General features: G+C 43.5%; 1 protein-coding gene across 2 annotated transcripts; it reads right to left on the bottom strand.

Moving 5' to 3' along the window:
- Positions 1–36: 36 nt before the first annotated feature.
- Positions 37–22111, bottom strand: Supv3l1 (Suv3 like RNA helicase). Of its 2 annotated transcripts, XM_027388253.2 has the most exons (15): positions 21782–22110; positions 20128–20205; positions 19454–19561; positions 17177–17291; positions 15291–15459; positions 13285–13396; positions 11127–11204; positions 9437–9528; positions 7402–7582; positions 7188–7281; positions 5178–5397; positions 3910–3990; positions 3111–3287; positions 1218–1366; positions 37–493 (listed from the first exon to the last, which is right to left on the bottom strand). In XM_027388253.2, the coding sequence occupies exons 1-15, from the start codon at positions 22050–22052 to the stop codon at positions 79–81; spliced, it is 2340 nt and encodes a 779-aa protein (XP_027244054.1). In that variant the 5' UTR covers positions 22053–22110; the 3' UTR covers positions 37–78. The 2 variants fall into 2 exon arrangements, with proteins under 2 accessions (XP_027244054.1, XP_027244055.1); XM_027388254.2 differs by lacking the exon at positions 1218–1366 and having other exon boundaries at positions 248–493; positions 21782–22111.
- Between the last annotated feature and the right edge of the window lie 4678 nt (positions 22112–26789).

Genomic DNA, 26789 nt, shown 5'->3' with positions numbered 1-26789 from the left:
GCCACAATCCTATCACAGGCAGTGAAGGCCATGTGCTGAAGGATTTAAAATCAATTTTTATTTGCAGAATTAAAAAACCTAGTCAGAGCTGGGGTCCTTCTTCTTTCTTCTTGTCCCTGCTTTTTCTCTGCCAAGCTCTGGCTGCTGTGTCAGCCACTCTTTCTGGAGCTGCTTCAGCATGTCTGCAGTGAGGAGTCCTTGCTGCACCAGCCTGGAAGCAAGGGGCAGTTCCTTGGCACTGGGGCTGAGTGGCTCTGCAGCTTTACCCCCTGCACTTTTGGTGCCACGTGTCCTTTTTGCTCCACTCTTTAAGGTTCCTGACAAATGTGACTGGTTGCCTAATGGTAAACTCTCCAGATTCAAAAGCTTGCGTGACTCAGAAATTTTAATCAGTTTGGTGATGTTGTGCACACCATCTTGGATAATGGCATCCAGTTCTTTCTGAAGACCTCGAACAAGGTTGGAGTCTGGGAACATATCTATGAACCGGTAGCTGGGAAAAGAACAAAGAGCATTAGAGCCAACTGTAACAATCTACCCACATTCTAGAGCAAAGCTTCTCAACATTAACACACAAGTTAACAGGCTTGTGTATTAATGCATGATCTGGGCTGCTGAGAGCAGCTCTCCAAACCTGGTGACCTCAGTTAAGAGTCACAGGGCCACATAAAAACATGGAAGTAGAGAATCCATGCCACAAAGTTGGCCTCAAACAAAAGGCACCCTGGCATGTGCATTTCCCATCTAGCCCCACATCAATAATTTTTTTTAAACAAGAATTTAAGTCTAGATGGAGCTGAGGTTCTTTACTTCTAAACAGTTCCCAAAGGATACCACTCTTTCATTAGCAAGGGTCCAGTCAACATCCTCATTAGGCTATTATACATACTCTTGAAGTCTTTTCAGGAAAGAGCATAAACCAAACTCAAGCACCTTCATAGAAAAACATAATAGATGGGACTGGAAAGATGGTTCAGCGGTTAAGAGCACTGCCTGCTCTTCCAAAGGTCCTGAATTCAATTCTCAGCAACCATATGGTGGCTCACAATCACCTGTAATGAGATCTGATGACCTCTTCTGGCCTGTAGGTGTACATGCAGCCAAACATTACACATAATCAATAATAGAGAGCACCCACCAAGTGGTGGTGAAAGAGCAGAAACTTACTGACAAGTGAGTTAGAAAACTGAGAGCATAGAGAAGAAAAGGGTTGGTACCTCAGCCACAGGTAGAGATCAAAGACATCATGGACAGCTTCAAGATCCATGAGGTCTTTAATATTCTTAGGTGGAAGCAATGGCCACTTGATGTACCGGCGTAACCATGCAAAGGTCAGGGGCTCATTCCTGCTGTACTGCCTGGCAAACTGAGAGGAAAGAACACAGTTTGGTAACATAACTAGAATCCTCTTAATTCTAGTTAGAAAGAAAAGGAGATGCAAACTGTTAACTGTGGCTGTTTCAAAAGACAAGCTGGTTTCCTTCCTGCTTAATACTTTCCTACATTTTAAGAAAACATTTAATACTTTAAAGGGTTTATTTAGTTCGGACAAGGTCTTTTTCAGGTCAGGCTGGCCTCATATTGCTATCTAGCCAAGAGAGGCTTTGAATTCTTGATTCTCTTGTCTCCACCTAGGCACTGGGGTTATGGGAGTATGCCACCATGTTCAGCTTAAAATGTTTAAAATTAAAATGGGCCAGCAAGACTGACTCCGTGGGTAAGGGCACTTGCTGACAAACCTAGTAGCCTGAGTTCAGTCACCAGAATCCACATGGTAAGAGAACTGATTTTTCAAAACCACCATCCTAAGTTGCACTCTAGGCCATCAGTAGACTGAACTCCTAATAGCTCAGTATGGATGAGGTACCACACTAGGAAAAGCCTCTAGATTTCACAGCTTCCAACAGAAGGCCTAAGCAATGCTGACTTGCACTCTTCCAGGGTTCTTCCTCCCTGGCAGAGGCTCCTGATCTGTTGGCATTACTGTCTGATGACTGGTGTAAACCGGATCAAGGCCACAGGAAGTAGCTCCAGTCACGTGAGCATGCAGTAGCTAAAGACTGCCCCACAACCTCCCCCTTATCCTGGCTCTCCCACCAATGACATTCTTCCAGGAAAATGCCTAACAGAGACCTGTAAGGTACACTGTTAAGGGCAAAGGAAAAAGCAAGCCACAGAATAATTCATTATAACATTTATGGGAAAACACCCACAAAACAGAACTGGAATTCCTACAGGTACATGCATACAGGTCGATACCATGTGAAATAAACTGTAACAGCAAGTCTTCTAGAGGCCTGAGACTGGGGATGGCGGACAGTTTTAATCTTTCAATAATGAGCTAATTTGGCATAACAAATATTTGTGTAAAAGGTAAATTCAGAAATAAATTGGATTGAAATAGAGCTGGTAAACAGAATGCTAAGGCCTATGGTGAAGATGGCAAGAAGTCCAGAGAAGAACCCTGGGTTTAGTAGCATGAGGTAAGCACTCAGGATGGCAGCAGGCACTTAAGGGTCCATATGTTCAATGCTGCTGCCCTTTCTCCTAGAATCCTGTGCGGTTCACAAGTCATACCACAGCCCAGAGCAAATGGATAAGAAGGAAAGAGGTGCTTCGCAGTGGTGGCGCATGCCTTTGATCTCAGCACTCGGGAGGCAGAGGCAGGAAGATCTCTGTGAATTTGAAGCTAGCCTGGTCTAAAGAGTGAGTTCCAAGACAGGCTCCAGAGAAACTCTGTCTCCAAAAGTCAAAAACAAAACAAAAAAACAAAAACAAACAAAAAAAAAAAAAAAAAAAGGAAGGAAGGAAAGAGGCACAGCCCTTCCAGTTAAGGAAATGAATACCACTACCACCACCAAACTCTAGTTCCTCCATGCACTTACTTACCTTTGTTTTTCAGCTTTTTCAGAGGGGCTACCATCCAGGCCCAAATACAAAGCAAGGTTATCCTTTAGAAATTACCAAGTCATTTTACGTTTAAATTTCTGCAGAGTTTCCTATATTTAGGGTACTCTCCCAAGTGCTTTCTTTTAGTGGACAAAGCAATGTTTGGAGGAAAAATGGATTAACCTGGAACAACTCTAAACAGCACAGAGCTAAAGACATACCTGTAACAGTGATGAGCAGACAAAAGGCTGTTTCTTGTTGATGGGGGCAGTGCAGAACACATACCTCACCCGTAGACTTAGTGGAATATGCTGGATCAACTCTGCAGAGAACTTAAAATCATCCATGTTGCAGACAAAATACTGCCCATCAACTTGTGCAAAGTCTACAAAAATATCCTGAGGGAAAATACACATACGAAATTACTGGACTGCCTGGATGTGAATATCCCACTGGGTATGAATTAAGCATTCAGTCCACAAACGATAACCTCTTTAATCCCTAGCAGACCTCAGGAGAGGTGTGCCTCACTGCTCTCTAAAGCTAAGGCATTTCTCCCATCTTCCTAACCTGCATTTCTTTTCTTTTCTTTTGGTTTTTCAAGACAGGGTTTCTCTGTGTCACAGCTCTGGCTGTCCTGGAACTCTCTTTGTAGACCAGTCTGGCCTCAAACTCGTAGAGATCCAACTGCTTCTGACTCCCGACTGCTGGGATTAAAGGTATGTGCCACCACTGCCCAGAACCAACCTCTATTTCTTTTTGAGACAGAGGCTCAATCTCCCCCGTCCCCCAGCTTCCAACTCTAGGGCCTCCAGCCTCAATATCCTGAGCACTGGGCTTATAAGTGTACACTTACACACCCAGCACTCCCAGACTTTGGAAGTTTTCACCAGCAATATAAATTTCATGGATAGCATCTGCACAAAGACAAACCATCCACTCCTGCACATGCAGTGAGCCGATACTGACATGGCATGTCAACAATTTTAGAAAAAAAAAATTAAAAGAGCTTCCACCTACGATGAGATTGGACAGCGTTGTCTCAGGGAGATGGTAAGCAAACATTTCAATCTGCTCAGCGGTTGGGTGAAGACCGGCTGCCTGTAGAAATAAGATAACTATAAGCTGAGTTTTCTCCTCCATTTTTGAATGGGATTTTCTTCTTCTCAAACAATGCCCTAAATTAGGTTAGGTTCTTACCAAATGAGTCCCATGCCAAGAATTCCAGTAATATAGAGAAAAAGACATGACCATGTAAACTATTTACTGCAATTAGAAAAGCTGATAGGATTATTTAATGGAAAGGGCAGATTAGGCAGCCTTCTGCTATGTTTAGTCAGAGTACCAGAATATATATTTGACAGAATAACAAAAAGCCCTTCAAGGATGAAACATTTTCCAAACTTCAGTTCTCTCTATTGAATAAAAATGGACAAGGAAACCCAAGTCACTTCAATATGGGTGGCAGAGCATAAGAAAACATCTGCACTGGAGATCAGCTGGTTCCACACGCACTGCAGTGTTAAGCAATGCCAGCAGCTGAGTATGAGGATAAGAACGGTGGGAGAAGAAGGAATCTAAAGGTCATACTGTCCAGAAATAAGGTTCACAGGAGCCATCCAGGAGCCCATCACACCCAAAACAGAAGTCATGTGACCAGCCTCCATCCCCGTGACCTCACATACAGTCAGTCCCCTGTATTATTAAGTTAGCTTGCTTTAAAATATGATCCAATAACCATATACTGAACTCAGTCCTTACTTACTTGCAACAATATAACTCTGTGCTAATTTTCTTCTGTCAAGCTTCAGTTAGTTCTCCACTTTATGACAGGACTCTATGTACACCTAAGCAAGGACAATCAGGCCATCTAAACCTGTTGAATCTGCATCTTTCACTTGTACACAATTCTCTGTCTAAGAGGTATCAATGCCTCTCTAAAACACCAGAGAAAAGTTTATTTACTTTTAAATTGTGTTGATGGGATGGTGATGGTGTGTGTGTGTGTGTGTGTGTGTGTGTGTGTGTGTGTGTGTAAGATCCCTGAAGCTAGAGTTACAGGCAGTTATGAGCTGCCACGCATGGGTCATGGGAACCGATCTCAGGTGTTCTGCAAAAGCAGTATGCACTCTCAACTCCTGAGCCATCCCTCTAGCCCCAAGGAGAGCTTTCTTGAAGTGGTTTCCCCAGCTCAAGCTGCCCTTCTGTTTCCACGAATTTGAGGCAAAAGACTAGGGAAGGAGCAACTGTCCTACATGCAGCAGGAGCAGTGACATGTTAAGCCTTACCTGTATAGGATCCACAGCTCTATTCAAAATCTCCTTCAGTAAAGCCAAGTCCTCTCGGTACATTGTTGTGACCTCTCCCTCTTTGAAGTGTGAGCTGAACCTGCCGGCTCTGCCGGCAATCTGCAGAGCTTGGGAGGTGGTGATTGGCTCTAGTTCCTTCTCTCCCTTTTCATTGATGCTGGGCTTTATAAGGGAGTAAAAAATAATTCTCCTTATGCTCCTGAAATAGAAATAAAAGTGACCCCACAGACTATACACAGCCCTGTTACTTGGGTCATCACAGGTGTGCTCAGTCCAACTCTCATTTTAAGTCAAAATGGGGCTGGATAGATGGCTCAGCAGTTAAGAGTAATGGTTGCTCCTCCAGAAGACCCTAGAGTTCTACTCCCAGCACCCACATGGTGGCTCACAATCATCTGCAACTTGAATCCTGTGGGATATGACAATCTCCAATTGTACCATGCACACAAGTGTTTTGTAGAAATACATTAGGCAAATAACCATACACATCAAATTAATTTATTTTTTGTCTCTCTACATAGTCCTTGGCTTCTAGGAACTATGCAGAGCAGGCTGGCTTAGAACTCACAGAGATCCACTTGCTTGTACCCTCCAAATGTTGGAATTAAAGGTATGTGCCACCACACCTGGCTTTTTTTTTTTTTTTTTTCTTAATGAGAAAAGCTGAGGTACTGTGGCACACACACCTATAATTCTTGCACTCAGGAAGCTGAGACAGAAAGATTATTGTGTGTTGAGGGCAGAGTGGGCTACACAATGACTCCTAGGACAGCCTGGCTAATTAAAGGAGAGAGAGAGAGAGGTTTGTTTCAAATTCTTTTTCTTCATCTTTTGTTTTTTAAGGCAGGGCTCAGCCTGGCGGAGGTGGTACGTTTAATCCCAGCACTCTGGAAGCAGAGGCAGGATCTCTGATATTGAAGCCAGCCTGGTCTACAAATCGAGTTCCAGGACAGCCAGGATTGGTACACAAAAACCCTGTCTTGAAAAGCCAAGAAACAAAAACAACAACAAGAAACAAAAAACAAAACAAACAAAACAAAACAAAACCAGGGTCTCAATTGCTCACAACTAGTATGTGCCCTCTTGAATTTGTGATCTTCCTGCTCAGGCCTATCAGTTGCTAGGGGTACAGACATGCACTACCATGGCTACCTCTCAAGCAAGATGTCTGAATGACTGTGTATTATTTACTTAAAATCACCCTTTGAGAAGGCAAATTGTATGATACCCACTTATTGAGCTAAGAAAATGCCACCAAATAAAGTGCTCTCATACTATGTCACAGGTTAACTGTGCTAAGAACAGCGGCACACCCCTCAAGTCCCAGGACCTGAGGAGCTCAGGCAGAGACTGTCTGAAACCCAGGAGTTTGAGGCTGGTCGGGGCAATGTAGTGATACCAACTGAAGGGAGCACCTGCTGCTCTTGCAGAGGACTTGGGTTCTATTTCCAGGACCTACATGGTAGTTCACGGTGAGCTGTAGCTCCACTTCCACAAGTTCTGACCCCTTCAGGACTGCACACATGTGGTACATGTATATAACATGCAGACAAAAACCCTTTAAAAACACAAAATCAAAACAAACTAAAAAGACAAACTGAGTGGTGGCTAAGAGCTCAAGGTCAGTGGGATCTACATACTAAACTCAAGGCAGGACAAGCCTGGGCAACCTAGCAAGACTGTCCCAAACGCACATACAGTACAAGGAGCTGCCAAGAACTCTTACTCTTCTGAGTTGTAACAGTCTGGCCACGTTCACTACATAGAGATAATGAGTGCCTCACACTGGAGGCTCTTGGGTTCTGTATGACTAAGAAACCTAAAAATAAAGCAAGGGAACAGCTGATTTGCCCTAGCAGGGGAGCACTCCAAAACTCAGAGTCCTATGACATTCTCTTTTATTTTCCGAACAAGTATAACAATATAAAGCTCAAATCTATATTATCGATTCCATCGATATCCCATTGTTCATCAGAAACAATTACTTACAAATTAAGTCCCATGCCAATTGCATCTGTAGCTACCAGGATTTTGCACGGATCACTGGGGTCATTAAACTTTCTTGCTTGAGCAAGTTTGGTCCCTAGAAGGAATAGTTCACGTTAATTCCATTTTTTTCCTTACTATGCTTTCTAAACATATCTCAACCTAAATGACAAATGTAAGCTATTTCACAGCAGTCTAAATGGAGGCCAATTATTACCAGGTGGGAGGCTGCCATATATAACAGCAGATTCCAGTCCCCGAATCTCAATCTGTCGGCTCACAGAATAAATATCATTCTTGCTAAAGCAGACGATGCAGTCCCCAGGCCGAAGATTATCTAAAGACTCTAGTGCATGATCCAGCACGGAAATGGGGGTAAGCCTTTCGTATTTGTGAACCTGCAATAAAGACATACATGCAAAAGTAACACACTCAGGTTGGTACCAGATCAAGGAAAAGTTTGCAAGACAGGCAACTGAACTAAAGGCTGGTTAAGCACATTTAATCAGTCATTTGGATGCTGTGCTACCCTCAATCCTTGGCATTGCTAAATTAATGTTATTGTGTCAATTTCCTTAAAGAACTTTTTCAGGAAAGTATGGCAGCTTCAGAAACATTATGGACTGATATTTCCATTTTATGACTGAGTAAACCAGTCCAATAAAACATGAGATCAGATCTTTTCAGCCTTCTGTGATTTGCTGCAGACAGGGCCCAATGTAGCAAAGTCCAGGATTTCTCCCACTGCGTTCTACTCTACCTCCCTCAAAGGACAGCATGAGATTGTTACAGGTCAACTGGAAGCACTTCCACATTTCTGTAAAAGCTAATCAGCACTGTCAGATAGATTAGATTTAGAATCACCATGGAAACCCTTTAAAAACACAAAATCAAAACAAACTCCTTCATCACATCTTTAGGTGTGCCTTATGAGAGTGTTTACCTAAAGACCCACCTCAAATGTGAGTAACACTGTCCCATGGCTGGGGTTCAGAGAGAATAAAAAGGAAAGCTGGCTGAGCACCTGTGTCAGCGGCTCTCTGCTTCTGACCCTGAAACTGTGAGCCAAAAGAAGCCCTTTGTGGTGAGATCTTGTCTGTACAAATAAAGCGTGTCTGAAGATCAGAGCGTGAGCTTGCCACTAGCTAACAGAGAAACAGGAAGTGAGATGGCTGGCAGAGAAAGGACTGTAGGCAGAAGAAACGGGAACTCTTTTTGCCTGGGAAGTTGGAGAAGTAAGGTGTGGCTGTGACTTGCTCCTTCATCTCTCTGATCTTTCAGCTTTTATCCCCTATGTAACTCTGGGGTTTTATTAAGACCTATTAGAACTCACATTACAGCCCTCTTCCCTTCCTTCAACTACTTCGTCTGTTTGTCACAGCCACGAGAAAAGTAACAGATTCAGCTTCACTATCTTATTAAGGAATTCTGAATTCTGGGTAGTTTTTAAAGGAAATCAATTTCTTCCTACTCTATATCTGCAAAATGGACACAAACTAGATCTGGCAATTACATAAACAACAAAGGCCCCAATGTGTGATACAGAGGACTGAGAACACTACATGCTTAGGCTGAGTCTCAAATTCAATAGTCTGACTTACTTAGCTTTAAAGAGACTTAAATCCATGAGTGTGAATGAAGCTCCATAGCAGGGTATTCATAAAGCCCTTAATCTGATTCCCAGCACCACAAGTTAGTAAACAAATACATACGGTTCAATCCTCCCAAGATTTTTATGATATTGAAATCTGTATGTGATAGTAAATGCCTATAAACCCAGCAATCGGAGGCTAAGGCAGGAGATTGCAATGAATTTAAGGCCAGCCTGTGGTATACAGTGAGACCATATCTCAAAAGCAAAAACAAACAACAAAACAGCCTCATCCTCAAAACAAGTAAGTTATTTTGTGAAGACAAAGAATCTCCCATACTCTTAGAAGACACAGAGGGTCAAGGCTTCTCCACCAGAACTTCATATGAATTTAACCATATTTATGAGCCAGTCAGCTATAAGAAAACAGATTTCCTTTTTGCTATGCTCTGTTTTTGATTCTTCTTTAAAAAATACCTTAGAATGCATAAAAATAGAGTCTTCTTATGCTAACTTCACATACATTGTGGTACTTGCTCACTGTGTACTCGATACATAGGTAAGTTCTGATTCTTCGAGCCTCGAGCTTATAAGGAGCCAGTAGACAGGTACCCTAGGATCTGTGGCACGGCCCTTAAGAAAGCCTCCCACAGTCTCTTACCTCTACTTCCTCACCAGTTGTGTACAGAAGCTCAGTGACCAGGTCAATAGCAGCAGATTCTCCACACAAATGGACTTCTTCAGCACAGAGTCCTGTAAACACACACAGGGGTTTACACTGCTGTTTTACTCCTAATGGCATTCTAACTCTGTCCAATGTTTTCAGACTCTCAGACCCAAGCCTTCTTTGAATGGGCAAAGACAGAGGGCAGTTTTATAAATGTACAGGCTTTAGATTGCTCCAAACAAGGCCAACAGCACTATAGGGAGAGGCCAAGCCAGAACAGGAGGCTGGCACTCTGATGTTTAATGATGGGTGTTAGTCCTAGGGCTGTGTTCTTCAAGTCAGAACACCATGGAGGCTGAGGTGCTTCAAGGGGTGGTATGGGAACTAGCGAGCAAAACAGCTCTGGGTTCTTTAGGCCTGAGCAGACCCACTTTCACCTACCGTCTAACAGGCAAACTCAGGGTGCACTGTTTGTTTTCAATATGAAAATACCTGTCCTACAACATGCTAGGTCAAAACTCATTCCAAGCCGAGTGTGGTGGGACTAGCCTATAACCCTAACATTTCACAGGCTGGGGCAGGATGACCTGAAGTTCAAAGTCAGCCTGGGCTACAGAGTGAGACCCTGTCTGAAAAAAAAGAAGAAAATTCACTTAAAAAATCAGGAAACACACCAGGCGTGGTGGTAGATCTCTGTGAAATTGAGGCTAACCTGGTCTACAAAGTAAGTTCCAGGATAGCCAGGGCTACACAGGGAAACTCTGTTTCAAAAAAAAAAAAAAAACAGAACAACAACAAAATCAGGCAAGTTAGGCGGTGGTAGCCCACACCTTTAATCCCAGCACTCAGCAGGCAGAGGCAGCAGTTCTCTGTGAGTTCTAGGCCAGCCTGGTCTAAAGAATTCCACTTCTAGGACCCCCATCCTATAAAACAAAAACAACTCAAAAGTAAAAAGCTACATCTATCAATAATCCTGCTACAGCACTGCTGGTGATAAGAAAAATGTTCAGTGCCATGAAACAAGTTTCAGTACTGCTTTTCAGTGGACAATACCCAGATATATTCATCTACAGAATATGAAACAACAGAACCAGAAAGAAGCAAACACAAAGTTCTAAGTCTTTAAAAAAAAAAAAAAAACTGATATGAACAGTATCAAAACATTAACAGTGACTGTAAATATGGCAAGACAAACTTTCTTTCCTTTTCTTTAAGGTAGCCCAGGCTGGCCCTGAACTTTCTGTGTAGTCCACAATGATCCCCTCAACTCCTGATGGTCCTCCTCCCAAGTGCTGGGCTAACAGGAATGTTCTATCATACCCAGTTTATGTAATTCTGGGAATCAGACCCAGGGCTTCATGCATGGCCTGATGGCAGGCACTCCACAAATGAACTACGTCCTCAACCTCAAACTTCAACTGATTTTGGTGCTAAGGACTAAACTCAGGGGCCTCCCATGAGGAGAGTGCTAGGAGAGTGCTCAGCCATCGGGCTATATTCTCAGAGATTCTAGCATTTCTACTTTAGTTATTTGGTTGCATTAATTTTATAACTCACAAAACCAGGAATTTTTTTCATTCTTAGAATAATATTTAAATAATATAAAAGCATATACCCATGATTTTCTGATTAACTTTTCTCAAAAAGAGAGACAGCAGGTGGCTGAAGCAGTAAGAACACTCACCTAGCAGCGCTCTGGTCCAGGCCCATCCTCTGCCCAAGTCTCTAATCATCTGAATTTCATCGATCACAGCCACTTCATCTTAAAATAAAAGAGTCGCCATGAGCAATAAAGCCACTTAAATTCCAACACCAGTCCCCCTCACCAGTGTCATCACCCTGGCTTACTGCTTGCATTTTTTCTAGCAGGCTTGTTCTAAGTGGTTTGCTCCTCCTAAGAAACCTACAAGGCTATCTCCATTTGACAGGAAAGTAAGTGGAGGCCCACAGAAGTTAGATAGTATGTCTAGAGATAATATTCAAATTCAAGCCACCCAGCTCTCAACACCACACTCTGAGCCACTCTGCCACTCTCCTCCACTGTCTCCATCTGTCCCATTCTCTACCACCTCAGACACACCTGCTAACTCCGGCTAATAGGAATGACCACATTGGACTGGAGACAGCTAGATGGGTAACAGAGGTTGTTTCCAGGGGACCTGGATCTGACACCCTCTTCTGTACTCTAAGGGCACACACACACACACACACACACACACACACACACACACACACACACACACACAAAATCTTAGCGCAACATGGTAGCACATGTCTTCCATCCAGCAGTAGAGAGGCAAATACAGGCAGACTTCTATGAGGTTAAGAGGAGCCAGGTCCATACAGCAAGTTCCAAGTCAGCCAAGGTTACATAGTCTCAAAAAACAAAACAAAACAAAACAAAACAAAAAAACCCAAACACACAAACCTCCATATCCACACAGTGGCAAAGGAAAAAACAGGCACCTCTGCTTCCAGGATTGAGGAGTAGAGAGCGTTTCAGTGACTCAAGAAACTTTCCCTGAGAGACAGTTCTCCAGAGCAGCAAGTGCCATGGATGGAGGGACTCCTGAGGCCCCATGGGCTCTGCTATGCTTGATGGTTTTAAGCCCATCATCATGGAGAGCAAAAGCAGCACAGGCTTCTTTCCTTGTGCCCAAATACTTCTAGCCATGCTTCAATGTTTCTGTAAATCACACTTTCATTTCCTCCCCAAAATATCGAGGCATTGAGACCATCATAAAAAGCTAATTTATGTTGAAACTAGATTAAAAATTACTCATCTCATCAAGACATACAAACAGGCTAAAAAGCAGGAAGCAGAGAACCTATGATTTGTGTGTGTTATTTGCATTGTTATAATGTATGACTTTTATAACACACAGAAAAATGCAAAACTATTTCATTGGAGGGTTGATTTTAAATAAAAAAGCAAGTTGTTAGTAAAAACCCTATGACTCTCACTGTGCTTCACATTCACCAGAGTGCATACCCTGCTGGGGCACACAACAAAATCTGAATACTAGCACAAAGCAGAGAAAATCTGTACCACTGCTCAATTAACAGTCACTGTTTGAGGACAGATGGGATTAAAATATTACATATGCCTGGTGGTGGTGGTGGTGGCAACACATGCCTTTACTCCCAGCACTTGGGAGGCAGAGGTAGGTGAATCTCTGTGAGTTTGAGGCCAGCCTCGTCTACAAAGCAATTCCAGGTCACCCAGGGCTGTTACACAGAGAAAACCTGTCTCAAAAAAAGAAAAAAAATTACATATATTTGTTTTCTTTGTTTGCTTACACTTTAGTGTCTTAAAAATGAAGCCAGAAGTTCATTAATGCACTATATATAATACAGACTTTTTTCAGCACTCAGGATGGAACCCAGGGCCTTGCACTTGCAAGAGCTCTATCACCCAACCACATTCTGGACCCACGGCAAAATTTAAACAACCTAAATATTCCTTAATAGAGAAAACGAGGACTCTTTGTCTAAAAGAATATCATACAATATTCTTTAATTATGTAATGGACAAACCTCAAATATATATAATACAACCAGACTATGTTTGACTTTTTTTTTTTTTTTTAAAGATAAGGTTTCACTATGTAGCCCTGGCTGACTGGAACTCATTATGCAGACCAGGCTGTCCTGGAATTCAGAGACCCATCTGTGTCTGCCTAAGTGCTGGGATTAAATTCCATCCAAAACAAAGGACAAGCATTCAGAAGCAAGCACAAAGTATTTAGTATACTATTTTCTTCTGGATTTTTAACTTTTTCATCATAAAGCCCTACACTGAAAACCTCTAAATCCTAGTTTTCCAAACAGCATATACGTACAAGGAGTTGTAACACTGCACATCTCCACAGTACAAGAGACATGGGTGGCTTGTTTCCCCTCAGCCTCAACTGTTTGCCGCTCTTCACCTGTCACCAAGTCACAGGGTACACCCTGGAATGAGAAAAAAAAAAAAAAAAAAAATCCAGATTTATCTCTGACTTGAAAATGGTAACAAAAAGCAGCCAAGGGTATTTAAAAGGATTCATTCCATTACTATCAAACTTATTCAAATAGCTGAATGGAATATTCCTAATGCTTTTACTTACACACACACACAGCCACTTTGTTGTACAACTTAGATAAATTTGGAGAAACGTCCAATCAGAAGAACTCTCAGCAGAGAAATGATAGTGGTTCCTCTGTTTCCTGAGATAGTCTCATGTAGCCCAGGCTGGCCTCAAACTCACTATGTAACCAACTATGATTTGAACTCCTGATCAAACTCCTGCCTCCAACTTCCAAGTACTGGATTATAGATAGACATGTACCAAGGCCCCCAGCTAATAATTCTGGCTCTGTTTTTTGTTTGTTTCCTTCTGCTGTAGTAGAACAAGTAACCTACGGTATTTGAAACATAAAAAGGCTCCAAAAGCCAGAGCCAGAATGAGAAATTCTGAAATTAATGTAAACTAGAAAAATGGCCACATCGTGTGAGGACTTAGATGGGATCCTAGGAAGGACCAGGGAGATTACTACTTGAGAACTGACACAGAAAAATATTTAAGATATTTTATGTTTTCATAAGCATATGTGCATGATACCTGTAGAGGTGGGAAAGTGTTGGACCCCTTGGAGCTGGAGTTCCAGGCAGCTTGTGAGCTACCCTACATTGGTCCTCTGCAAGGGCAGCAAGCACAAGCAGCTTGTGAGCTACCCTACATTGGTCCTCTGCAAGGGCAGCAAGCACTCTTAAACAGTGAGGCCATTTATTTCTTCAGCCCAACAAAACATCCTTTCAGATAAATATTCATTTGTTTAATGAAAAAAAAAAATACCAACCAGATCTGAAAACAAACATCTAAAATGTATGGATAAAGTATTATGCATACTGCCGGGCATTGGTGGTGCACGCCTTTAATCCCAGTCCTCGGGAGGCTGGGGCAGGCAGATCTCTGTGAGTTCGAGACCAGCCTGGTCTATAAGAGCTAGTTCCAGGACAGCCTCCAAAGCCACAGAGAAACCCTGTCTCGAAAAACCAAAAAAAAAAAAAAAAAAAAAAAAAAAGGACTATGCATACCAAAAAAAGTAATTTTTTTTAAAATGCAGAATATAAATTATCTAAACCAAACTGGATAACATCATGTCATGCTTATAGCACATGTCAAAGAAAAGTGCTCCATTTAGTGAGATAATGCTCAGACCAAAAGACTTTAGTCTGTTTTGAAACCATAGTTCTTGTGCTGATCAGTAGGTTCAGCTCACAGCATCAAAGTCTAATCCAAAACATTGGAAGCAAACATCCTGGGAAGCACTGAGAGAAGCCACGGAGCACTTCAGAGGGAGTCTCAACTGACTGATGGTTTCTTTCTTGACAAAGTAAATAAATGTTTAAAAAAAAAAAAAAGGAAATGAAGGACCTGAGTTTGACAATGAGGTCCTCATCATTTACTACAATTCTCTCTACACAAAATACCCAGTAATATTTACTCTCCTTCTCTGTACTAAGTGTTCTTTGATGGTCTCTTGGTTTTCGAGACAGGGACTCCCTATGTAGCCCAGGCTTGCTTCCTGCCTCCATGCTACAAGTGCTGGGATCACAGGCCTTCCTTTTCTCACATTTCTCAGAACTAAGGATACAGCACACTAGCGGCATGTCAAGTCCAGCATCTCTTCTTCCCACAGCTGTGGGGGCACCATCACCTCTTACCACTGACGGCTTCTCAGTATGCTAACCAGGCCTTTTCTGTCACCAGTGAATTACAATGTACTTTTTTCCTGTCTCCACCCTCATCCTCACAAAGGAAAATTATCAAGGTAATGAGTAAATAGTTGATAATTCACTAACAGCAGCATTACTCTTCTCAAAGATCTCGTGTGCCAGCAGTTTCAAAGGGCCACAGTACACTCCAGATTTGGCTGACAAGTATCTCTGGATTGCATGGTAAGTCTTCCCACTGTTGGTGGGGCCTGAGTGGAATACTATCTTCCGTCGTATGGCTCTGGCTTCTGGGTACCTAAAACATGAGGAAGTAAAGAGCTTAATTCTGTTAACCTCATAATCTATTCTAGCAGACAGTCTTTGAAAACTCAATGAAGGGATGTACAACCCCATCAAAAAAAACAAGACGTGTTGGGCAGTGGTGGCACATGTCTTTAATCTCAGAACTCGAGAGGCAGAGGCAGGTGGATCTCTGTGAGTTTGAGACCAGCCTGGTCTACAAGCGCTAGTTCCAGGACAGCCTCCAAAGCAACAGAAAAACCCTGTCTTGAAAAAAAAAAAAAAAAAAAGACACCAAATAGCCCCAGGCCTTGTAACTTCAGTATTTATAACTATAATGACTGAGCCTCTGTTTCTGCCACATGCACTGACTGATGAGATGTACCCTACCACCATATGCAAATACAAAACTGGGCAAAATATTGCAGCAGCAATTCTTTAGGACAGAGACAACAGGCAGTGAGGACTAGACACTTGACAGGAGGAGGCACTAGAGATGATCTCATTACACCCCAGCAGGACACAGATGGAACTCAAGCAAAGGACAACAGTTGCCCTGAACAAGCAGGAAATCAGACTTAGAGCTGCTCAAGTAGCTGGTTTTTTTTTTTCTTTTTCTTTTTTTAAGACAGGGTTTCAGCCACCGGTGGTAGCACACACCTTTAATGCCAGCGGTCAGGAGGCAGAGGCAGAGGCAGGCAGATTTCTGTGAGTTTGAGACCACCCTGGTCTACAAAGTGAATTTCAGGACAGGCTCCAAAATTACACAGAGAAACCCTGTCTTGAAAAACAAAACAAAACAAAACAAAACAAAACAAAAAAGACAAGGTTTCATGTAGCCTAGTTTGGCCTTCAACTTGCTATATAGCCAAGAATGACTGATTTTTTGTTTTTTCTTTTTTCTCCTTACTATTTTGGGGACTGGGTATGTCTATGTAGCCCTGGCTATCCTGGAACTTTCTATGTAGGCCAGGCTGGCCTCAAACTCAAGAGATACTCCTTCCTCTGTTTCCTGAGTGTTGGAACTAAAGGTGTACATCACTGTGACCAGCAACTTTGAATTCTTAACTCTCTGCCTCTAGCTCCCAAATGCTGAGATTACAAGCATGTACCACCACACCTGGCCTTATACAGTGCTGGGAATCAAGCCTGAGCTTTGTCCCTGCTAGACAAACGACCTAGCAACTGAGCAAAATCTCCAATCTGAATTGAAGCATCTGGAATTTGATGGCAGAATGTCAGAGGCCAGAAAAGACGAAGGGTGGGAGCCCTGAAGCTACCGTGTGTGGGTGGAAGTGGAGGAGTGTCTTTGGTCAAGGGCTGGACTAGAACTTGTAGGGTGAGAACTGGCAGGGTCTAGGGAGCAGCCCACAGGATTTGAGTGGAGTGACTCAAAGGCATCACAGTGCTAAGAGATGTTGTAGCTCCAGCTGTGGGGAAAAAAACTATTAACATTCAGGCAGTGGGCTAAGACATCAGGACTATAACTTACAACAATTTTGCAAAAGAAACTTTATCTGAAATTGTTCCTAAGAGAACCTTAACCCAAGTTCTATCACGATGAAAGGGACACACCAATAAAATGTCTGACAGAATTAATGCCTTTGTTATTTTATTCTGTTTTGCTTTCAGGGAAAACAAAATGTAGACTCTATACTTCATTATAAAACAAAAGCATCAACATTAGTTTCCCAAAATTAGGAAACGCTGTATCAGTAAGTACAAGAACTAACCAGTTGGGTGGTATCCTCAAGTCACTGATTTTACGGAGATCTTCCTTGCATTCCAATACAGGAAATATTTGTTTGGCATGTCTCAAGAAAAATGGAAATAAATCATCCACGTGAGCTGTAAAATAGCACAGTACATTAGCAGGATCGCTCTGCATGAATATTCAAAACCCAACCTCAAACTTGCACATCTCCCAATTCAGACCCCCCACTGCTAAGAAAACCATTTCTTTCTTTTCATCATCTTTTTTGACTTTTGAGACAGGGTTTCTCTCTATAGCTTTGGCACCTGTCCTGGCACTCACTCTGTAGACAAGGCTGGCCTCAAACTCACAGAGATCCTCCTGCCTCTGCCTCCCAAGTGCTGGCACTAAAGGTGTGCCTGGTGGAAAGCAATTCTTTTGAGTGAGTCCTAGAGCAAGAGGCCTCACCTTTCTTTGGGACCCCATTTTTTTATTCCTTCCTTCTCCAAACTTCACTTACATCTCTGGCAGAACAAAAGTAGCTGTCAGCTACTTTTGTATAAACATCCAAAGGTTAACGCAGTGGGGAATTAAACTAAAAATAAAGAGCATGGCCAGATGGTGGTGGCTCACACCTTTAATCCCAGCACATGAGAGGCAGAGGCAGGTGGATCTCTGTGAGTTTGAGGCCGGCCTGGTCTACAGAGTGAGTTCCAGGACAGCCAGGGCTACACAGAGAAACCCTGCCTGGGAAAACAAAACAAACACACACACACACACACACACACACACACACACACACACACACACACACAAAGAGCCTGGGCATAAATTAGAGAGATTTGAACTTTTCTTTTTTGAAATGTTTTGTAGGATGGCTATTGGAGCTTCAACCCAGGGCTTTGTACATGCTAAGCCCATGATCAAACCCTGAGCTACACTTCCACCCCAGCTCAATGGCTTTTTTGTTTGTTTAATTTCAAAGACCAAGTTTCTTCACACCTTAGTGGCCCTGAGAGGAAAGTAGAGTGTGTCCCATTTGGCTATGTATCAGGTTCTCCTTCAGTGCCTGGCACAAGCTAAAAGTCTAAGCATTAAATGCATTTAACATTATAATTAAGACACCAAGACACTCGTGGAAATCAAACAATAATGTTCCTACTTTGTTTTTGTTTTAAGACAGAGCCCAGACAGGCCTGGGACTCAGAAATCTCACCTCAGCCTTCAGAGGGCTAGGACTAGAGGACCATCATAGCCAGTAATTTGCTCTTCCTTTAGGACAAGAGCTTTATGGAGGAGAAAGAAGCAGTGGCAGAAACAGATGGACAGCAGAGGATGATGGGTCAAAGACAGTCTATGCAGGATTTACTGAGGGGATTTGATGTAAAGACACAGTGACCTATTAGGACCTCTACTGACAGCAGTGACTTCTTTTAAGAGTACATTGCCAGGACCTATTCTAAAACAAGGAAGCTCTGATAGAGAAATAAACATGAAGAATAAGAAGTAACAGAAAGCACACTCTCCAATATTCTTAAGATTCTCAGGGCTTAAGAGATGGCTCAGTGCACACAAGTGTTCACGGTACAAGCATGAGGGCCTGAGTACAGACCCTAGCACACACCTAAAAAGCTGGGCAAGGCTACCAGCGCATCTCTAACTCCAGCTTTGGAAGGAGAAGGGGAAGGGGCAGGGAGACAGTAGGATTGCTGGGGTTTGCCAGCCACCAGTCCAGCTCTAGGTTTAGTGACAGCCAGTGATAGGTTGGACCCTATTGCCTTCCTCTAGTCTCTGAATGAGTACTCAAAGGAACACACAGGTATACACACACACACACACACACACACACACACACACACACACACACACTTAAAACTTCCTCTCAGTGGGCTGGTGCAAGAGTACTGGTTGCTCTTCCAGAGGACCCAAGTTCGATTCCCAGCACCCACATGATAGCTCACAACCTTCCCCAACTCCAGTTCTGGGGGATCTGATACCTTCCTCTGGCCTCTGCAGGCACCACAAGGCATAACGCCCATACACATAAAATAAAAATAATTTTTAAGAAACCCTTTAAGATGGCCAAGGAGATAGCTCAGCAAGGAAAGGTACTGCCATACAATCCCAGGAACCTGGGAAGAATGATGGAAGAAGATCGCAGACTCCTAAAAGTTGTCCTCTGATCTCCAACCAAATGAGTGCCATGGCATACACACATGCTTCTCTTTTCTCTTCTCTCCTTCCCCTCAACTTTGCTCCCTCCTCCCTTTCTCACACACACAAAATAATTTTTTTAAAGAATTCTCTAAGCACTTGCCTGCACTGAAGCAGATGTCATTCAAGACAATGTGAATGTCCACATCCAGAGAATGAGACTGCATGATGTAATTTCTAAAGCTGATGAAAGCTTGGTGGAAGAGACGGGCTGTGGAAAACACAAAATCAAAGCATACAAGACTCAGCCTTTATTTCGACTCTCAGTATCAAAACATACACTACACACCACAGCAAGTAGTACAGCTGGTTTGTTACAAGCTGGGTTAAAAGTGAAACTAAACAGGACACTGAGGCAGGCTGAGCATGCAGCTCTTGCTCTGTGCAGTCTGGCTTGCAAGGTGGGATTGTGGGTCCCAGAAGGCAAGGAGAGAGACTTTTCTTCGGACTACAATGATGTACCATAACTGCACGTAACAAAGTACAAAGTAAAATGTAACAACTCTATAAAGATGTTACTGGTAGAGCTGGAGACATAGCTAGCTCAGTGGTTAAGAACACTGGCTGCTCTTCCAGGGAAACAAGGCTCCATTCCCAGTACCCACACAGTGGCTCACAACGATCTCTAACTCCAATTCCAGGGTATCCAGTGCCCTGTTCCATGGGCACTGCATGAAAGTGGTGCATAGCTATATATACACATATAAAATGTCAAAATACACATATAAAATGATAAAAAATAATTAAAAATAAATGTTAAAAAGCTGTTTTCCTTACCATCAAGTCCATAGTCAGCACTCAGTTTTTGAATTTCTTGCCTCTTATAAAACTTGTCTAAGATTTTCTTTACTTCATCTAAAAGAGAGATAGAAAGTTTAACATTTGTTTCCCAATTTAGACACACCTACAAAAATCAAAAGGAATGTGAAGTCATGACGCTAAAGGCAGCAGCCTCAGGAAGGCTGCAAGAATGTGAAGCTTTGAGGTGATCCCTCTGGGTGACCTACTGACATGCACAATGGAGTGCAAGGAAAATGACAGAGTAAAACCACACAGCATCCCCACTGCACCACAGACACACACAGAGAGAACCAACTCCACAGGATGGTCAACGCTCCCAGAGTAGCCATTACTTCCAAGAAGAGGTGAACTTCACGACTAGCAGTAGTATCAGCCATGGTGGCCCATGCCAATAATCAGTGACAATCACCTGTCTGAGAACAGCCTGGGCTTCTTTTGACTTGGGAAAAGGTAGAGGGGGAGGAAGGGGAAAGGAGTCCTATTTTGTTCTTAGTTGATTTCATTATTGGGAAATGATCATAGGGCTTTGCACATGCTTGGCAAGTGTTATATCCCGGGGCTATAGCCTCAAGCTCATCTAAAAACAAACAAACAAACAAAAACCCTATTTTTTTGGGGGGGGGTTCAAGACAGGGTTTCTTTGTAGCTTTGTAGCCTGTCCTGGCACTTGCTCTGTAGACCAGGCTGGCCTCGAACTCACAGAGATCCACCTGCCTCTGCCTCTAGAGTGCTGGGATTAAAGACATGCACCACCATCACCCAGCCCCCAAAACCTTAATTTTGAAATAGGATCTCTTTAAGTTGCCCTAGCTGGTTTGGAATTCACTCTGTAGCCCAGGATGGCACTGAACTTGCCATCCCTCTGCCTCAGATTCCCAAGATGAAATCTATATTTTAAAGACATAGTAGGAAGCATCAATTTTGCTTATTGAAGACAGCTGTCCTTCCTGGACAACTTATGTCTAGACCTGTGGTGTTCCTTCAGTCTCCAAGAATGTCATTCGGTTAGAGGAAACCTTTCACTCTCCTAATCTGAAAATCCGTCCCATTGAAAACATTCACTCGCTTGTCAAACTCACGCAAACCTAGTTGGCGGGATAAAATCCACGGCCACAGTAATACTAAGGTTTTGTTTTGTTTTTTTTTCCCCCTCCATCTCTGGAACCTGAGACGGTAGGGATGTCTACTACTTTTGGCAAGGGCACATTTTATCAACTTTTATCTTGTACTTACATGCCGGTCTACCTCACGGGAGAGTATATTTATTGAGAAATCGGGATGAGACTCGTCGTCTTGGCAACAAGACGACATCTTAACATTGTTAAAACATCCACATCCAATCAATGGCAAAGAATTCTGAAAGTCCTCACTGTCATTCCTTCACGCCCTCTGGGGATCCGAGGAGCACAAGCGGCACGCCACTTAAGGACAAAATTCTTTCTTAACCCTCTCAATGCAAAAGACAGAGTTCAACCACTTAGAGGAGGGACGGGAAGGATCAATGTCCCCATGAAGGGAGTTAAGAATGAATTGGCTCCGAGTGCCGAGGGCGCCAGAAAGGAGCACACACTGCACTCTGCAGGCCCGAGCCTCAGACCCCGCCGCTTCGCCGCGCGGTTCCAACACTCACTCTTGTCCAGAGGCCGAGTGAGCTCGGCGCCCACGTCGCCGTCGGCGCTGGGACCCTGAGGCTTCACTGTCAGCGGCACGAACAAGGACGTGTTCGGGGCTTTGGAGCCGCCAGAGGCAGAGGAGGAGGCGGCCAGGCAGGGAACGCGTCCTGGAGCCCCGGGAAAAGACCCCACCGAGGCGCGAAGGGCAGAGCAGGTGGCCGCCCGGGACCCAGCCCCGAGCCCCGCCGGGAGCCGAGCCCACAGCAGGACACACCGAGGTAAGGACATCGAGGCCGCGGCTCTAACCCGAGCCGGGAGAAGCCCGGCGACTGGGCGCCGAACAGTGACGCGCGCCGGCGCCCGCAGAGCGAAAGGACCCCGAGCGGGCTCAGGGCTGTCCTAGTGAGCGCCTGACCGTAAAGGAGAGGTAAGGGCAGGAAGTTCGCTCTCTTCAAGGAAGAATGACGTCTGTGTAAGGTACGCTGGAGAAGACGCGATCCCATTCTCTCACTCTTTCTGCGGCAATTGGCAGCAGCTTTCTCCAAAGAAGGAAAAACAATCAGGCATCTTTAGGGACGCCACATGTGAGCCGAGGGGAAACCGTGCAAGCATCGTCATGTGACCAAACTGGCCACTACGGTGAGCATGTAGCATCCTGTAGCACGTGGTTTTAAACGCTAAAGTTCATTTCCAAGAAAATTGGTGCATTATTATCCCTAGTTTCCTGGTAGGATAACGGTGGGGGACAAAGCTTGACCTGTTACAGATCAAGACGCTTTGCAGAGAAATTTCGTCGTACGACAGTAAGTAAAGTCCTTTTGTGACATGTGCGTCCCTACTCGGTGCTAGGACTTGATGGAACCATGCGCATGTTAGACATTTGCTCCACCACCGAGCTACAGGACTTACACATTAGTGTGAGTAGCTTGTGTTCCTCACAACTCGGAAGTCAGAACAAGGCAAAAGTAAGCGCTGTGTACTTGCTTAAAGATTAATCTCGGTTGTGTTTGTTGGATTGTTTACTCCCGAGGCTGAAACATAATTCAGAACAAACGGTCAGATGTTCTTCACACTCCCCCATTCCTACATTACGGTCTTATAACTTTAAGTGACATGTTGTATATAACATTCGGTGTCAAATAGGATTCTAGAACACTTTGCTAATTGCTTTTGATTTACAAGGTAACGTTAGGGATTTACGGAGAGGCCCTTTAAGTTCGGTTGGAACCTCCAGCTCGCCCCTACATGATCCAGAAAGCCCCATTCCTGTCTTTCCAAATCCCGCTCACTCAGAGTCTCTGAACATAGGAAAAGGTGCCAAAAGTCCAGTTCCCAATTCTTGACGGCTAGTACAGCTTCCTCTCCTGAAGCTGCCAGCTGCCCAAGTCCCCACATAAAGCACTCAGCTTTTGACCATATTGGGCACAAACCCAGCTTATGGAGGACACACCATCACCCCTTCTTTGCCTACAACCTACAAAGTCTCCCTGCTTTCGTTTGTGGGCGCCGGCCTCGATCTCTGGGACTGGAGAACCCACCAAGGAGTTGCTTTGCTTAAATAAACCTGTTAGACTTTTTCAGTTTGGCTTGATCTGGCTTACTAGGGCGGGGTGGGGGTGGAGTGGACAGAAAACCCATTACTTTAATTTCTGGTGTGATTTTGGTGATAATGGTAACAATTAAATAATGCAAGTGTTATTTATTCTAACCGGCTAACAGCAAGTCTAAGTAGTAATTTCCAAAGCTATAACGAATTTCTGTAGATTTAAAAGCAAACAAGAAGTATGGAGGAATAAATGATAAGTCTAGTCCGAACACAAATGTATTTTGTCTGGAAGTCAGGTTGCTGTTAAATCTGATATTCAGGAGGAGAAAAGACCCAAGTCCACGATTGTCCAATTAAAGCAAACTGTATTGGGGGGTGCACCCGAGACTGGCCAGTCAGATGCCTCACCCTAAGTCAAGTTGTAATTAAGAGAGCAGCCCCCACTGGCCTTTTAAGTCCCTGTTATAGGAGCAAGTGTTCACAGAGATGGGCAGTTATTATTAAAAGGATACAACAAAAAGGCAAGGAACAAAGGCAAGAATATACATCCAGTGAATGGGTCAGATCAGAATTGGTCAAGGCAACTTAGAAATAAAAGGGAGCCTAACAGAAGCAGAATGTCCTTTATTAGAACAATGAATGGCAGAAAAGGAAATTATTGGGGTGTAAGTTCCATCTACAGATCTGTGTGCTGCTCTAACAGAGGTTCTTACCAATATGTTGACTTCTTGTCCTTTCCCAGCTCTAAACTGCCTGTAGATGTTATCAGTGTGTGAACTTTCTTTTATGGAGTTTCTCACCTTGCCTGAAGCTTTCAGGTCATTAACCCTTCAGCCCTGACACCCCTCCCCCAATACACACACACAACTAACCACCATACCTCCACTTCAAACCCACATCTTGCTTGACAGAACAGTTTCCTCCTTCCTTGCAAGGAAATAATGCTTGTTTTTGTCTCTGTAAACCATATTTTCTTACATCAAGGCTGAGAGCTCTTTGTGGCAGAAGGATACTCTCAGTTGCCAGCTTCAATAAAGGACTCTCTTACTTGGCCTTATATTTGTGGTTGTCCATATATTACTCACATGGACATCTCATTTGGAGGCCCCAGTGAGCTATCCCATACCACCCGAGACTCAGCCTCACTTCAGAGGGAGGCATGCCCTGAAGACTTTCCAAGGTCCCACTCTTCTTGCTGAGTCTAGCGAGGTCCAGTATGACTGCCATCTTTCCAAGCACCAATCCATATGGTTCTCCTGGGAGGTAAACCTGTAGTCTATATTCAGTTCTGGTTCAAGAAGGGCATTCCTTTAATCCCAACACTTGAGAGGCAGAGATCTCTGAGTTTGAGGCAAGCCTGGTCTATAGAGCAAGTTCCAGGACAGTCTCCAAAGCTACAGAGAAACTCTGTCTCAAAAAATGGGGGAGGATGTAGGGAGAGACCCTGGATACCTGTAGTGCTGAACACGCCCATTTGAGTGTGGTCACAGGTACCCAGAGGCGTAGGATAAAGAGTGAGGAGGAGAGGCTCTCAATCTCTCCAGGGTTAGGCCAGGTCAGGTCTCGGAGGCATCTGGGACTGGGCTCCTTGGAGTACCAATCTGGTTATCGGCTCCCTGTGTGAGTATTCCTTCTTAGTAGATATTATCATTTAACAACCTATCCTGTGTTCGATTCTGTTCCTTTTTGGGAGGGGGGAGCACCAAATTCTACCCATTCCTTTTGAGTTGTGTTTTTGGAGAACCTTCATAGGTGTGTGGTTATGTGGCCTTGCTGCCATCACTTATGTAGAAGTACAGAGAATCAGGAATGTTGATTCATATTTGTAAACCCAGCATTCAAGAGACTGAGATAGGGTAGTGTCTCTAGCTGCAAACAGATCTGGTCTCAAATAGAGGAAAAGCCTTTCTTCCCCAACTATGTCAAAATAAGAAAACATTAATGAGGAAAACAAAATTTTAAATGGGGCTGAGAAACATAGTTCAAGCGTGAAGCCTTTGGTTCAGTCTCTAGCATTGTATAAAGCAAAAGGCAGAAGTACTCAATGATTGTAACTCAGTTTAGCTAGTGCTTGCTTAACACACACAAAGCCCTGCATCATGAAGTCCAAGCACCACATAAACCAGGCATGTGCATGCCTACACCAATGTGGGGAGGGGGAGACAGAGGATTAGAAGCTAAAAATCACCTTGGTTATGTAAGTTCAAAGCTAGCCTGGGCTACAAGACTGTATTTTAAATTTTTTGCTTGTTTTTCCAGACAGGGTTTCTCTGTGTAACAGCCTTAGCTGTCCTGTCCTAGAACTCTTCTTTGTAGACCAGGCTGGCATCTAACTCACAGTAATCCACCTGTCTGCCTCCTGAGTACTGGGATCTAATTTTTTTTAGGTCATCCTCAGCTATATAGTTAATTTGAGACCAGCCCTGGCTGTCTTTCAAGACGGGGTTTCTCTGTGTAGCTTTGTAGACCAGTCTGACCTTGAACTCACAGAGATTCACCTGCCTCTACCTTCCAAGTGCTAGGATTAAAGGCGTGAGTCACCAATGCCCATTGAGACCATCTTAAACAAAACAAGAAACATGTTTAATCAACACTGGGTAGTTTTGTTTTTATGTTATGTCCCGAAACATGATTTTTTTTTTTTTTTGAGATAGAGACTCGTTATATAGCTCTAACTAGACTGGAACTCACTATGTAGACCAGCTGCCTTTGAACTTGTAATACTCCTGCCTCTTCATCTCAAGTGCTGGGATTACAATTATTCCCAGTGAGATTCTGATTTTACTGTTTAGGTGAAACCTAGGCAGGACCATTTTTTTTTTTTTTAAAGCTCTTGAAGTGATCCTGACATTGGACTAAGATTGAAAACCACTGTGACATTATATATATCAGTGAACAAACTTAGCCAACTTTTAACTGAAACCCCAAATATTGAATTCAGAAAAAAATTTAAATTGGTTATGCACCAGAAAGTCTCAGATAGAGTGAATAAGCATTTTATATGAGTTTTAAGCAAACTAATTAAAAACATATAACTAGTTAAAACTGAAGCTGGTGGAGCTGGAGAAATGGTTCGGTGGTTAACAGCACTCTTCCAATGGACCTGGGTTCTGGCCGGGGTTCTGCTTGTATCAGTCCCACACTACAGAGGCTATCTATTCCAGACTGATGTCTTTGGGGCTGTGATCAGAGCCAGCCGAATAGCCCCGGGTCCATCCCTGAGTGGGGGAATACTGGACCGGGAAACTTTTAGCTACCCAACAGTGTTAAGGATGAGACACAGACATCTCATCTCAGGAGAGCTCTCAGTCTATCTGGAGATGGGAGTCCAAGGTTTATTCAAGGTTTATCCTCTTAAATAGCTTTCCAACTATGGGGGTGATATCAGAAGACAACTCTTATCATGTATAAAGCTGATATCAAATATATCCTTTAATCTTAGAGGCATCTCTAAAAATTGCACGTCCTCATCAGCCTCT

This window comes from Cricetulus griseus (assembly GCF_003668045.3).
Source record: "Cricetulus griseus strain 17A/GY chromosome 1 unlocalized genomic scaffold, alternate assembly CriGri-PICRH-1.0 chr1_0, whole genome shotgun sequence".
NCBI classification, from domain to species: domain Eukaryota; kingdom Metazoa; phylum Chordata; class Mammalia; order Rodentia; family Cricetidae; genus Cricetulus; species Cricetulus griseus.
Note: the sequence above shows the minus strand (reverse complement) of the source record. Positions and strands in the feature narration are given on the sequence as shown.